Source organism: Petaurus breviceps, unplaced genomic scaffold (genome assembly GCF_028583685.1).
Source record: "Petaurus breviceps papuanus isolate PSGF00001 unplaced genomic scaffold, PetGlider_PUasm1.0 355, whole genome shotgun sequence".
In the NCBI taxonomy this organism is placed as follows: domain Eukaryota; kingdom Metazoa; phylum Chordata; class Mammalia; order Diprotodontia; family Petauridae; genus Petaurus; species Petaurus breviceps.
In genome coordinates, this window is record NW_027186289.1 from 1,678,084 (window position 1) to 1,693,796 (window position 15,713).

Below are 15,713 nucleotides of genomic sequence, written 5' to 3' on the forward strand. Positions count from 1 at the left end.
TGTGGCGATGTATTACAAAGATTGCACGTTGAGCCCAGTTTACATTTATACAGGGAATGGAAGAATACTTGAAGTAATAGAAAAGTATTCACATAATATCAATAGTAAGTAAGAAAAAAAATCATACGGTTATAGAAGTCGCTAAAGAATAAGCTTTTGAACAAATACAACATTCATTTCTATTCAGAATCATTAAAAGTATATTTACTTGTAGATTTTTCTTTAAATTGATAAAAATAAAAAAGAAGCATTTACCGAAACACATCAGCAGGTGTTATGTCTAATGGGGATAAGCTAGAAGCCTTCCCAGTATGATCAGTGGTGAAAGATGTGCGCCCGTTGTCACCTGTGCTATTGAATGTGGTGTTGGAAATAAGAAGAATAGAAATAGGAGAACAAATAGAAGTAATTAAAATAGGGAATGTGGCAAGAAAAGTCGCTTCTTTTAGTAGGTGACAGGACAATATACTTGGAAAACCCCAAAGATTCGGTCAAAAAGTTATTAAAGCATTAAAGTAGCAGGTATGATTTAAACCCACATAAATTATCAGCATTCCTGTGTATCACCAAGAAAACCAGGCAGGGAGAGACAGTAAGAGACACCCCATTTAAAATAACTGGAGACAGTATATAATTCCTGGGAATACAGCTGCAAAAACAAACACAGGGATTATTAGGCCCTGTAGAGTTTTCATTACTTATTTATTTTTGGCTTTGCATTTCCCCATCATTTTCATCAAGCCCGTTTGGATTTACAAGTGTTCTGGTCCAGATGAGTAAATGTGATACTGTACCAGAAATCTCTGAAAGTCCATTACTTCTTCTCTGCTAGAATACAACAAATTCTTGTGTTGGCTTAGTTTACTCTCCAAGTTAGGAATAAACTGTTCTCCCATGGAGAAACACTCTAATCTGTTGGCATTAAGTCTGAAAGACATCTTGCCTGGTGGCTGCTGCTTTTTTTTTTTTTAAGCAATTGGGGTTAAGTAACTTGCTCAAGGTTACACGGCCAGTCATTTCTGGGTGTGGTGCTGAGTATCCGAGCCCGGATTTGATCCAGGTCATCCCGACACTGGAGCCGGTGCTCCCACTTGCTGAGCCACCTGGCCGCCCCGTAGCTGCTGCTTTTGTTGAATGGAAATGTTTATCTTGGAGTGAATGAGTCTCAGATGGGTCCAACATACTCTGGGGTGTAAACCTCCTTTGTCACTCTCACAGCCTGTCTATCTCTTCTCCTTACAATGATACAGTCAATTTAATGCCACTGTTTCCTCCAAGAGGTCATAAAGTTTTGTGCATTTACATTGCTAATGAGGCCATGAGTCAAATTAAGTCTCCAGTAACCATGGCTATTGCATATACTTACATGTGAATATCTTTTGGTGTATGTATGTCTGATTGTTTGTTTTCTTCAGATGTAGAGACCAGGGTTGAAGTAAATGAGGTGACTAGAAATCATGGAGTTTTTCTGGAAAACCATGACCTGCAAAGATTCATGAGTCCCTGGTACTTCAAGTTGAGAGAAATCCCTGCCTCTAATATCAAATTAGATAAAAATCCAAATAGTGACTATGAATTTGATGGAATGGGAAAGAGTTTTGGACACTCTTGTATCCTAAATCATTGTAAGCAAATGACCTCAGGGAATGACTGTGTTCAGGAGAGTGAATATTGCAAATGCATTATGGAACATGTAGAGCTTTTTCAGTCCCATGAGAAGGTTCCTGAAGTGCCAGTGTATCAAGGAAATCATTGGGAAATGGCCTGGAACTGGAATTCAGATCTCATGAGAGATCAGAAAAGTGATACTGGAAAAATACTCTCTGTAAGTAATAAAGGTAGAAAGGCATTGAGTCAAAACTCTGAGTTCCTTACTCATCAGCAGATTCCAATTAGAAAGGTGCTTGATGAATATAATGAATGTGAAGCAACCTCATCCCTTCACTCATCTCTTTCTTACCAGCCTAGATTTCACCCTGGAATGAAAAGTTATGCATTTCCTCAATTTGGGGAGGCCTTTGGTTGGAACTTAGATCTTGATAAATCTCATAAGATTCATATGGGTGAGAATTTTTATGAATGTCAGGAATGTGGGAAGGCTGTTTGCTACAGATCTCTCCTTATTGGCCAACAGAATATCCACAGGGGGGAGAAACTTTTTGAATGTAATCAATTTGGAAAGACTTTCATACAGAGTTTCCATCTTGGTGACCATCAGATAACTCACACTGGAGAGAAACCTTATGAATGTAATCACTGTGGAAAGGCTTTCATAAACAGGGGCAGTCTTGCTACCCATCAGAGAATCCACACTGGTGAGAAGCCTTATGAATGCAGTCAATGTAGAAAGACTTTTACAAGAAGGGAGAGTCTTATTGTCCATCATAGAATCCACAGTGGAGAGAAACCTTTTGAATGTAATCAATGTGGAAAGACTTTCAGAACCAGCTCCCACCTTGCTGGACATCAGAGAATCCACAGTGAAGAGAAACCTTATGAATGTAACCACTGTGGAAAGGCTTTCAGAGACAGAGGCAGTCTTGCTAAACATCAGAGAATCCACAGTGGAGAGAAACCTTGTGAATGTAATCAATGTGGAAAGGCTTTCAGAGACAGAGGCAAGCTTGTTAAACATCAGAGAATTCACAGTGGAGAGAAACCTTTTAAATGTAATCAGTGTGGAAAAACTTTCAGAACCAGCTCCTATCTTGTTGCCCATCAGAGAATTCACACTGGAGAGAAACCTTATAAATGTAATCAATGTGGAAAGGCTTTCACAAGCAGAAGCAAACTTGGTGCCCATCAGAGAATCCATACTGGAGAGAAACCTTATGAATGTAATCACTGTGGAAAGGCTTTCACAGACAAGGGTAATCTTGCTGTACATCAGAGAATTCACACTGGAGAGAAACCTTATGAATGCAGTCACTGTGGAAAAGCTTTCAGAGACAGGGGCACTCTTGCTAAACATCAGAGAATCCACAGTGGAGAAAAACCTTTTGAATGTCATCTATGTGGAAAAACTTTCAGGTGTACCTCCAATCTTGCTACCCATCAGAGAATCCACAGTGGAGAGAAACCTTTTCAATGTAATCATTGTGGAAAGGCTTTCATAATGAGGCCATATCTTGCTGCACATCAGAGAATCCACAGTGGGGAGAAACCTTTTGAATGTGATCAATGTGGAAAGACTTTTAGAAAAAGCTCCTATCTTGCTACCCATCAGAAATTCCACACTGGAGAGAAAACTTTTGAATGTAATCAGTGTGGAAAGACTTTTAGAAAGAGTCCCCTTCTTGCTGCCCATCAGAGAATCCATAGTGGAGTGAAACCATATGTATGTAATCACTGTGGAAAGGCTTTCAGAAATAGGTGCCATCTTGCTGATCATCAGAGAATCCACAGTGGAGAGAAACCATTTGAATGTAATCAGTGTGGAAAGACTTTTAGAACCAGCTCCTATCTTGTTGCCCATCAGAGAATTCACACTGGAGAGAAACCTTATGAATGTAATCACTGTGGAAAGGCTTTCACAAGCAGAAGCAAACTTGGTACCCATCAGAGAATGCACACTGGAGAGAAACCTTATGAATGTAATCTATGTGGAAAGGCTTTCACAACAAAGCGGAGTCTTGCTGCCCATGAGAGAATCCACAGTGGAGAGAAACCTTTTGAATGTCATCAATGTGGAAAAACTTTCAGAAGTAGCTCTAATCTTACAACCCATCAGAGAATCCACACTGGAGAAAAACCATTTGAATGTAATCAATGTGGAAAGGCTTTCAGAACGAGGTACCATCTTGCTGACCATCAGAGAATCCATACTGGAGAGAAACCTTATGAATGTAATCAGTGTGGAAAGGCTTTCACAAACAGGAGCAGTGTTGCTACCCATCAGAGAATCCACACTGGAGAGAAACCTTTTGAATGTAATCAATGTGGAAAGGCTTTCACAACAAAGCGGAGTCTTGCTGCCCATCAGAGGATCCACAGTGGAGAGAAACCTTTTGAATGTCATCAGTGTGGAAAAACTTTCAGAAGTATCCCCAATCTTACTACCCATCTGAGAATCCACAGTGGAGAGAAAGAAACTTTTCCAGTGTAATCATTGTGGAAAGGCTTTCACAATGGAGGCTGTATCTTGCTGCCCATCAGAGAATCCATAGTGGAGAGAAATGTATAATTTTGAATGTAATCACTTTGGAAAGCCTTTCATACAGAGATGTCATCTTGCTGCGCATTAGAGAATGCACAGCAGAGAGAAATATTTTCAATATAATCAAGGTGAAAGACTTTCACAAAGAGGCAAAATCTTGGTGCTTATCAGAGAATCCACAGTGGAGAGATACCTTTTTAAGGTAATCAGTGTGGAAAACCTTTCTGAAAGAGCTCCCATCTTGCACATCAGAGAATCCACACTGCAAAGAAACCTTTTGAATGTAATCATGTGGGAATGATTCACACAGAGATGCTTTCTTCCTGCACATCAGAGAATCTACACAAGCAAGAAGCCTTATGGATGTAATCACTATGGAAAGACTTTTAGATCGTCTTCCAATCTTGCTACTCACCAGAAAATCCACACTGGAAAAAACCTTTTGAATACAAAGCACAGACTCATTAGACCTCCCAACAAAAGAGATCTCATTAAAAACCCCCACTTCCATGGTCTGCGAAAAACCCTACACATGTAATGGTTTTTTTTTTCTCTGAAATTCTAATGTTTGTCATGCCTCCTCGATATTTCTTGACATTCATGGACTTCATTTCTTCAGCCATTCTCCCATGAAATGGTACTCACTTTGTTTTCTGTTATTTACTGGCAATAAAACTCCATCTTTAAATGTTTTGGTACCCCGTTCAACATTAATTTCTGTAATGCTTTAAGGGGCTAGGTGACATGGGGAATGAAGTGCTGTCCTTGGAACCACAAGGCCTGAATTTCAGTTCAGCCTCTGGTACTTCATAGCTGTATGTCCCTGGGCAATCCTGCCTGAATTTCCCCATCTGTAGAATGGGGATAAAAAGGGCATCGACCTCCCAGAGTTAAGGTGAAGATTTAATTAAACAACACTTGTAAAAAGCTTTGCAAGCAATAAACCACCATGAAAATACTGGCAATTTTCATAACTAGCGTTGCTTGGATCATCATTATCATAGTAAAGTCAGTTGGCTAAAACATGGATAGCTCACCTGAGAAAGAGAGAGGGAGACAGAAAGAGACACAGTCAGAGACAGAGAGTCCCAGATCTTACCCAAGGGAGGTTTGCTTGCATTTCTTAATACCACCTAGCAAACCCATTTTCTTAAACCAATTGCAGTTTTTGATGTAAAACATACTATTTTGAGATCTGTTGATGTTGTTTTAAGCTCATGGCCCTTTTTAAAAAAAGAAATGGGGCAATGGTCAAAGGTAAATGATTATCATAGGAATGTAATTACTAACACCACCCCCAGTCAGTGGAGGGGGCAGCCCTGGTTAATTAGATGTTTCCTTATCCCAGGGGACATCAGCAAGGTCATCAGAGAAGATGCCAAATGAAGCCTCTGGTTAACTTTCCTTGTGTCAGACAGGACTGAACACAAGAGCAGCTGCAGTGTGCGGATCACTGTGCTAAGTGCTGGAGATGCAAACAGCAGGCCCTGCCCTCAGGGAGTTTATAATCTAAGAGGAGACAACCCACAAATCTCTACAAAGTAAACTCTACACAGGGCAGATGGGACAGAATTAGGAGTTAAGACACTAGAATTAAGAGGGATTAGAGAAGATTTGTCAAAGGCAGTATTTTAGCTGGGACTTAAAGGAAGCCAGGAAGGTCAGTGGTCAGAGCAGAGGGTGGAAGGTATCCCAGGCATGAGGGACAGCCAGAGAAAATGCTGGGAGAAGAGCTGGAGGGTGAAACATCCAGGAGACCAGTTGTCACTGGATGGAAGAGGAAATGTGGGGGAGAAGGGTGTAAGAGGACTGGAAAGGTGGGAAAAGGCCAAGTTATGCAGGGCTTTGAAAGCCAGGCAGAGAATTTTATACATGCTCCTGGAAATAGTAGAGAGGCACTGGAGTTTATTGAGTGAGAGAGGGGTAGGATGTAGTCAGACCTGCACTTTAGGATAATGACTTTGGGGCCGAACTGGAATGGGGAGAGACTTGAGGTGCCCCTGCCCTGGCACCTATTGTAGTACTCCACGGGTGAGGTGATAGGGTTTTGTTGAAAGGTGATTGAGAAACCTTAATGTGGAGTATAAAGATGAATGATTCTAAGTCATTAGTATTTTGTAGGGAAGAAGGGGCCCTGGGAAAGTGTAGCGACAATGCAATATTTACAGCTCCCCTAATCACAATAAAGAGTGTGACTATAAATACCGAATGGTATTTGATGGCAAAATATAACAGATTCTCCCAGTAGAGGACAGAACTGAAGCATTTATGGAGACACCAGAAAACCAAAACCCAGAACCAGTAAACCCATTCCATTATAGTACCAGAGATATTCAGAAGCCATAATAACTGAGAGCCACAGCATCCTTCAGCCTTCCCACAAAGCAATACAAAATCAGTATCTACTCACAAGTTTATCTGACTCCTTGCCTGAGCGTCCTTTCTCCCCCACCATCTTGCTAGCTCTGACCAACTTCCTGTGGGCTCTGCTTCCCTTCAGCAAACTCCTCCCACCACAGGCTTCATGTATCTATATTCAGCCTATTGATAGAGTTTACCTTCGCAGCAGGGAAGCTTCCTGTGGGCTCTGCTGCACCCTTCAGTAAATTCCCTCCATCACAGGCTCCATGTCATTACATTCAGCATATTAGGGGGCAAATATACTTTCAAAGCAGGGGAGGTCTCAAAACTCCCCCCAGGTCTGTTAAGAGGCAGGAAGATCTTCAAATTCCCATTGCCAATTACAGTAAGTAGGGAGGGAAGCAGGCTTCAGGTCTTTGTTTCCTCCCAGGCCCAGAAGAATACTTGAGATCTCTCTGGGCAATCCTAAATCTGATTGAGTCTGGCATTGGGGGGGATGGGGAATCAGATCCCCCAGCTCAAAGGAAGGAGTGTCTGCTTGGAGACTTCTCTGCATTATTGGGGCAGGGGTGGCCGCACTGAACACAGGCCATCTAACTACCTCAAGCTGGGTGAAATGACCTTGGGCCTTTCAGCCCCTTCCCCTCACTTGCCTCTCCCACACCTGGGCTAAGAGGAGGCCAACCAAGCAGGGTGGAATCCAGTTTGAACTTGCCTTCTGAGAAGTGCCCCTGGGATCAATATGTCCAGTTTGCATGAGTCACCTTACCAGGCACATGCACTAGACACAGAGTAAGTGTGTTTGATGGAAGGATCCTGCAGTGAGCCACAGTCTTGCTCACTCCCATATGCCTTTGCTGATGTTCACTAGCTGACCTCGCTGGTGTACACCCCCGTCCCCAAACTAGGCCCAACCAGCCTTGCAGTCAGCTGTTCCTGCTAAACATCCTGCTTCTGGGTCCCCCTGATCCGGGGAATGATTGTCCATCCTTTTCCCCAACACTCTGAGCCTCCCCGTTGTGGTTTTCATGTATAAATCTCCCCTGCCCCTCCTGGGCTGGTGGGTCTTTGTACAGCACTAGGGGCTGATTTTCTTCCTGATAAAACTTCTGCTTTCAACCCAGCTTGGCTCCTCTGCATTTTCAGGGATGGGCTTCACGTGGCTGACAGAATAAAACAACCTTTGGAAGGAAATTGTAATGTCCCTATTAATTGATATGATATATGTAATCACCATACTGATAATTTTGTTTTCTCCAGAGCTGGGTCTCTGGTTTGGGAGTCAGAGCTCACAGTGACTCGACCTGAAGTGAATGGAATCAAAACTGTAGAGCCTGTTCCTGTCACAGATCTCTGGTTCTGTACTTTGGGGAGGTGGTCACAACCCCCACAGACCTGACTCCAGAACTGTATTGTGGGCCTCATGGAGTTGTCATGGGAAACCACTAAAGAATTGTTAGCAATCCGCCTTCCCCAGGTGTAACTTAAGTGTAAAACCTGTGCTTTTCCTTCAGCTAAGAGAACAGCCCTCACTCTGAAACTGATTATTAAACTGCTTGGTCGCTGGCACTCCAGTCTCTAGGCCTGCTTTATCTGGCTCTGAGCATTCTCAGGTTAGAGACTTAACACTGGTGTCAGCAGTGAAGGGGTGGAGGCAGGGAGGGCAGAGCCTTGAACTCTTCAGTGCAGGGAGAAGGGACAGGGGCTGCTGGATCCTTTTTCGTAGAAGTCTCAGCTCACTTGACTGACAAGTTCAGTGCTCCCCAGTGTAGCTCCATTAGAGACCCCAGCCCCTGATCAAGCCCAGCTTTTCATTGTGAGGAATGTTCCACAGCCCTCTTTTCCTGAGCTGGATCCCATTGGTAAGGCCAGTGGTTTTTTGGTACACGGATTGACTTTGCATGTGTGTTTTCACTTGTAATCAGGGCTAGCTATGGCCTGTGGGTTTTCTTTTTTATAAATGCTGTCCAAGTGGGGTTTTATTTCTGCAGGTGGTAAAAACAATGTTTTTATGAAAGAGTGGCTTGCACGCTGGGTTTTGTGTGCAGCTGAACTGGATGAAATTAACTTTTTTATTGCATGCTGGGTTAGAAATATTTTCTTCTAGATTTCAAGTGAATTGCTAGCAAGGTGTAGAGTCTTTTTAATTGTGCACCTATATTTTGTGTATTTGCATCGTTGTGTTCCCTCACAGTGTGTCTGTGTATTGTGTTGGTTGCTCTCCTTCATTCTCGGAGAGGACCAAAATGGCATCACTGTTAGCGGCAAGTGTCAGTGTGTCTGACGGGGGCTGATCAGACCAGTACGGGCTTGGTACCACGAGCTACCCCAGGTCAGGCACAAATACTCCCTGCAAACACGTGAACTGCATTCTCGAAGTTTGTGCATCCTGTGTTTCCTTTGAGTGTTTCAATGCTGCTTTGCTCATAGAGCAAATGTGGGCACCACACTGAGTAGTCCTGTGCCAGTGTCTCCCATGTCACACAATCAATTCCAGTGTTCTTGAGAGAGACCTTGAGAGTGTCCTTGTACTGCTTTTGACCTCCATGTGAACACCTGCCCTGTGTGAATTCTCCATAAAATAGTCTTCTTGCATTCAAATGGGGTGGCCAGTGCACTCTCTGCAGTGCACTCTCTGAAGCAGAGTTTGAATGCGTGGCAGTTTAATTCGAGTTAGGACCTCAGGATCTGGTTCCTTGTCCTGCCAGGTGATCTTCAGAATCTTTCTAAGACAATTCAAATGGAAGTGATTCAGTTTCCTGCCATGGTGCTGGTAGACATGTCACAGGCATACAACAATGAGGTCAGCACAGTGCTTCTGTAGTCCTTCGGTTTGGTAGACAGTCTAATACCTCTGCGCTCCCACACTTTCCTTCAGAGCCTCCCAAACACTGAGCTAGCTCCTGCATCAACCTCATTATCAATGTGTACATCCCTGGAAGGCACACAACCAAGGTAAGTGACCTTATCCAGCATTCAGAGCTGCTCCATTTGTTGTAACCGATGGTTCCCCATATGGATGGTGTGGTGCTGGCTGACAGAGCACCTGTGTTTTCTTGGTGTTAATTATTAGGACAAAATTAGGAGAAGTAACAAAAAAATTCATTTTATGGTGTTGCATGTCAGCTTCAGAGGCTGCATTGAGTGCAAAATCATCTGTAGGTTTTTCAATTTGAAGAATTCACCATCACTGCAGTATCTGACCTTGATGCAGTTTTCATCCTTAAGTAATACACTTGACAATATGGCTGAAAACATTGTACCAAAAAGCATGAGAGCAAGCACACAGCCTTGTTTCACTCAATTGGTGACTGAGAAAGCTCTAGAACATTGTCCATTATCCAGAAACTAGGCAAGCATGCAGTCATGAAATTGACATACCGTGCTGATGAACTTTCCTGGGCAACCAAATTTTGACATAATTTTCCCTAAGTCCTCAGAACTGACAGTATCAAATGCCTTGGTCAGATCTACAAACAAACATTGTGTCCAGACCTCTGTTCTGCTCCTGGCATTTCTTGTGGAGTTGTCAGGCAGCAAATATTAATATTTCTGGTAGTCATTTTGCCTTGGGGCTGATGCTTTTATTAAATGGAACATATCTACCTTGGAGAGGATAAGCCTATGACCAGTCTAGCACTCTGCATCACACATGGCCTTTGTCACTCTTCCTGTCCGTCTCTTCTTACAATCACATAGTCTATTAAATGCCAATGTTTGCTGCAGTGGTGCATTCACAAAATTTTATTGCATTTAGGTAAATGGAAGACGGTGTTGGTGATGAGGTCGTCATGAGATGCACAAGTCTTCATTAGTAAATGACCATTGTTGCTGTGTCCAACACCATTCCTCCCTAGGACTCCCCGCCAAGTGTGATAGTCTAAGCCAGTTCTAGGATTAAAGTCACCAAGAATTTTAAGCTCGTTTGTCCTCTTTTGGTACATTGGTGATAAGGATCTCCAGGTGTTCCTAAAGTTTTTCTTTGACCTCTTTAGGGTTCATCCTGGTGGGAACATTGGCACTGATGATGGTGTAAGACATTTTTATGCAAGTGGCAATGACAGTGTCCCAAGTTCACTTCTTTTGGAGGCATACAAGCTTGTTGACTAGATTAGTTTTGTTTGTAAAACCTACACCAGCTTCACAGTGCTCATCTTCAGAGCAGTCAGTCCAGAAAGAGGTGTATCCAGCTCTAACTTCAGTAAGCTGGCCTTCGTTACCCCGCCTTTCACTCAGGGCTGCTGCTTAGATGCAGCACTTCCCAAATTCTCTCGCAACAAGAGCTGTTTGTCTTTCAGGTCTACTGGATTTTGTGTTATCTATAAGGGTGAGCACATTCCATGTACTGATAGTGAGTGAAATCTTCTTTGCAGACATTAACCTGTTTCTGTGACTTGACCACAGAGTGGGATTCCCCGCCTGCCCCTGTAATCAGACCAGGGTTGGGTAAGCAGACAGTTTTTAGGGTACTTTTTCTTTTTCCCCTTCATTCTTTTTTTAAATATTTAGTTTTCAACATTCACTTCCATACACTTTCGAGTTTTAAATTTTCTGCTCCCCTTCTTCCCCCTTCCCCAAGATAGCATGTAATCTGATATATGCATATTAAACATACTTTCATATTAGAAATGTGAAGAATTAGAACCCATGGAAGGTACCATGAGAACGAAACAAAACAACAAAAAAGGCAACAAACAGTATGCTTCAATCAGCATTCAGATTCCATAGTTCTTTTCCAGGATGTCGATAGCATTTTCCACTCTGAGTCTTGGAGTTTCCTTAGATCCTTGCCTTGCTGAAAAGAACCAAGTCTATGAAAGTCATCACACAGTGTGAATGCTACTGTGTACAGTGTTCTGATTCTCCTCACTTCACTTAGCATCAATTCATCTTAAGGCTTTGCAAGGTTTTATGGGGTCTACCTGCTCCTAATTTCTTATAGCACAATAGTATTCTATTGTAGTCATATATACCACAATTTGTTCAGGTATTCCCTAACTCATGGTCATCCCCTCAATTTGCAATTATTGGCCACCACAAAAAAAGCTGTTATAAATATTTTTTTACATGTGAGGTTTTTTCCCCCCATTTTTATGATCTCTTTGGGATACAGCAGTGGATGTGGTATTCCTGGGTCAAAGAATATGAACATTTTTATAGCCCTTTGGGCATAGTTCCAAATTGCTCTCCAGAATGATTGAATCAGTTCACAACTCCACCCACAATGCATCACTGTTCCAGTTTTCCCACATCTTTCCAGCACTTGCCATTTTCCTGTTTTGTTGTTACCCAATCTGATAGGTATGATGTGGATCAGAGTTATTTTGATTTACAATTCTCTCTAATCAATAGTGATTTAGAGTATTTTTCATGCAACTATAGATAGCTTTAATTTCTTCATCTGAAAACTGCCTGTATAATTCTTTGACCATTGATCAATTGGGGAATTACTTGTATTCTGATAAATTTGATTGAGTTCTCCATATATTTTAGACATGAGGCCTTTATTAGACACTGGCTGTAAAAATTGGTTCCCAGCTTTCTGCTTTCCTCCTGATCTTGGTTGCATTGGCTTTGATTGTGCAAACAGTTTTCAATTTAATGTAATCAAAACAGAAATAGAGTGGTGGATCAGTGGAATAGGCTAGGCATACAAGAGTCAGTGTCTATAGTAATCTACTATGTGATAAATACAAAGTTTCCAGTTTCTGGAATAAGAACTCAGTATTTAACAAAAACTGCTAGGAAAACTGGAAAACAGTATGGCAGAATCTAGACATACCAACATCTTAAACTGTATAGCAAAATAAATTCCCAATGGGTACGTGATGTAGATCTAAAGGCTCATACTAGCAAACTAGGAGAACACAGAATAGTTTATCTGTCGGATCTTTGAAGAAGGGAAATATTTATAAGCAAATAAGAGATAGAGAACCTTATGAAATTCAAAATGGATGGTTTTGATTACATTAAATTGAAAAGTTTTTGCACAAAGCCAGTGCAACCAACAAGTTATTTTCTTTCTCCAGTTTTTACATCTCCCTTTCTAATTCGTTGACTTTCGTTTCATAATTTTTAATTTCCTTGGATTGATCTTATTTTTCCCTAATTTTTCCTCAGTATGTCATTTGATTTTTGAAGTCTGTTTTAAGTTCTTCCAAAAAATTTTGGGGTTTGTGAGCATTTGACATTTCTCTTTGAAGTTGAGAGCTTTTTAACTTTCACTTTCTTCCTCTAAAAATGAACCCAGATCTTCCCTAGCTTCAGCTATATGACTGATGGTAAATTATTTAAGTGGAAAAGGCTGAAAGTGAAGATCAAAACTGATGGAGAGCTGGTGCATGCAGATGAGTGTGCACTCAATGCAACTTCTGAGGCTTTGTGCAAGAGAGTATGGATCCATTCTCTGCCATTTGTGAAAATTTTGACTTGACAATTTACACCAAGAAAAGAGAGGAAATGGTTCTTACCCAAAGACAACAGATTCTGGACATTCTCCAGCATGACCTCCTTGTACATTCCTTTCTGAGAATGGTCCATCAGGCATCGCTGCTCAGTGAAGTCCACAATCACATCCTTGAATATCACCAACTGCTAAACCATCAAAGTCACTTGATTTAGAGACTATAAAATTCTTTTAGTTCAACCCTCACCAACTAAAAGGAAGAAAATGAAGGAGAGGGGCGGCCAGGTAGCACAGCGAGTAAGAGCACCGGCTCCAGTGTTGAGAAGACCTGGAGATCGAATCCCGGGCTCAGACACTTAGCACCCACCCAGAAACACCTGGCCGTGTAACCTTGAGCAAGTTACTTAACCCCAATTGCTTAGGGGCAGCCAGGTGGCTCAGCGAGTAAGAGCACCGGCTCCAGTGTCGGGATGACCTGGATCAAATCCGGGCTCGGATACTCAGCACCACACCCAGAAATAACTGGCCGTGTAACCTTGAGCAAGTTACTTAACCCCAATTGCTTTAAAAAAAAATGAAGGAGACAAGGAATTTGTCTAAAACTCATAACCTTTATGAGTGTCAGTCAGCACTTAAAACCAGTCATTAAGAGCCCAATGAAATATTGAGAAAAGCATTTTCTATTTGAATTGAGAATCATGTTGGAGTCATAAAATCTGGAAAAATACTTAGACAATGCTTCTATAGATGGAATTATAGAGAAGGTATGTATGCCATCAGTGAGATAAGAATCTATGGAAGCGAAAGAAAGTCATGAAAAATTCCTCCCCACCATTTGTGTTCTAAGTGACAGATTAAGAAAATTCTATGAAGAATTTGTGAGAAGCTAGCAAGTACAGTGTATTGGGGCAGGGGGAGGAGGATTAACAGCAATCATTGAGGGAAGAACAAAGAAAAAGGATCTAGCAAATTCCCTGATACTCAGAAATAAATTCTTAACTAGATGAAAGTGTGAAAAGTATTCTAAAGAGAGATTACTCACAAATTGGCCTCAACTGAGTGGTATGAGACTTTCCATCCTTGTGAAGAAGAGTTAAATTTTCAATTTAATGTAATCAAAATAAAAATAGAATGGTGGATCAATGGAATAGGTTAGGCATGCAAGACACAAAAGTCAATGACCATAGTAATCTACTGTTTGATAAATCTAAAAACTCCAGTTTCTGGAATAAGAACTCACTATTTGACAAAAATTGCTGGGGAAACTGGAAAACAGTATGGCAAAAACTTGGCAGAGACCAATGTCTGACACTGTATACCAAAATAAAGGCTAAATGTGTTCACAATTTAGATATAAAGGCTGATGCTGTAAGTAATCTGGGAGAGCAAGGAATACTTTACCTGTTAGATTTATGGAGAAGGGAAGAATTTATTATCAAACAAGATATAGAGAGCATTACAAAATGCAAAATGGATAATTTTGATTACATTAAGTTGAAAGGTTTTTGTACCAACAAAGCCATTGTAACCAAGATTAGGAGTGAAGCAGAAAATTAGGAAAACATTTTTACATGTCTCTGATAAAGGCCCCATTTTTAAAATATACAGAGATCCGAGTACAATTTATAAGAATACAAGTTATTTCCCAGTTGATCAATGGTAAAAGGATATGGATAGGCAGTTTTCAAAGGAAGAAATTAAAGATATCTATAATCATGAAAAAGGTGCTCTAAATCGTTATTGATTAGAGAAATGCAAAGCAAAACCAAAAAAAAGTCAGGTACCACATCTCACGGGTCAGATTAGCTAAGATGAAAAAACAGAAAAATTATAAATGCTGGAGAGGATATGGGAAAATTGGAACAGTAGTGCATTGTTGGTGAGGTTGTGAACTGATCCAACCATTCTGTAGAGCAATTTGTAAGTATGCCCAAAGGGCTATAAAAATAAGCACTCTCTTTGACCCAGCAATAGCACTTGTAGGACTGTATCCCAAAGAGACCATACAAGTGGGAGGAGGACCTCTATGTACAAATACTTATAGCAGCTCTTTTTGTGGTGACAAAGAATTGGAAATCAAGGGGATGCCCATCAACTGGGGAATGGCTAAACAAGTTGTGTTATATGAATGTAATGGAATATTGCTGTGCTATAAGAAATGAGGAGCAGATGAACTTCATAATAACCTGGAGAGATTTATATAAACTGAGCTAAGTGAGGGGGGCAGAACAAGGAGAACTTTGTATACAGTCACAGGCACAACGCACGTGTGATGACTGACTTTGATAGATCGGGCTCCTCTCAGCAATGTAAGGTGATGAGACAACTCCAAAAGACTCAAGATGGAAAATGCCAGCCACATCCAGAGAAAGAATTATGGAGTCTGAATGGTTAAAATCCTTCTTTACAACTTGACTAATGTTTAATGTGAAGGCATTTGTAGATCCTATATTTGATTGCCTGCTGCCATGGGGGGGGAGGGGAGAAAATTGGAAATCTAAAACTTCTGGAACTCAATGTAAATAAAATTTTAAAAAATATTCATCTCTGGAATCCCTACATTGCTCTTATCAGAAGCTCTTCCATGTCTCTTTCCTTCCCCTCCCTCCCAGTCTCTCTTCCCCACCATGGGCTGAGCTCAGGTACTTCCAGTCCTCCACATAAGGAGAGGGGCAGCTCACACATCTCCTCATTTGCACCTGGCTGCACTACCCCCTGTCCCAGTGTCTTTTGCCCCCAGTCACTTGCTTTGCTGTGCTGTCTTCCCCTTGAAAGTGTAAACTCCATGGG

At 41.4% G+C, this 15,713-nt stretch overlaps 2 protein-coding genes and 1 pseudogene across 2 annotated transcripts in view; 1 reads left to right on the forward strand and 2 right to left on the reverse strand.

The window, feature by feature from the left end:
- LOC138168135 (zinc finger protein 585A-like) overlaps nucleotides 1-4,308 on the forward strand; it is a 26,085-nt gene extending 21,777 nt beyond the window's left edge. The window contains 2 exon segments of the mRNA XM_069097169.1: nucleotides 1,416-4,084; nucleotides 4,086-4,308. Of these exon segments, the coding sequence (XP_068953270.1) occupies nucleotides 1,416-4,084; nucleotides 4,086-4,166 (2,750 nt within the window). The 3' untranslated portion in view covers nucleotides 4,167-4,308.
- The window catches only part of LOC138168138 (zinc finger protein 665-like), a 552,079-nt pseudogene that overhangs the window by 430,090 nt on the left and 106,276 nt on the right, over nucleotides 1-15,713 (reverse strand).
- The window catches only part of LOC138168139 (zinc finger protein 665-like), a 176,365-nt gene that overhangs the window by 56,250 nt on the left and 104,402 nt on the right, over nucleotides 1-15,713 (reverse strand).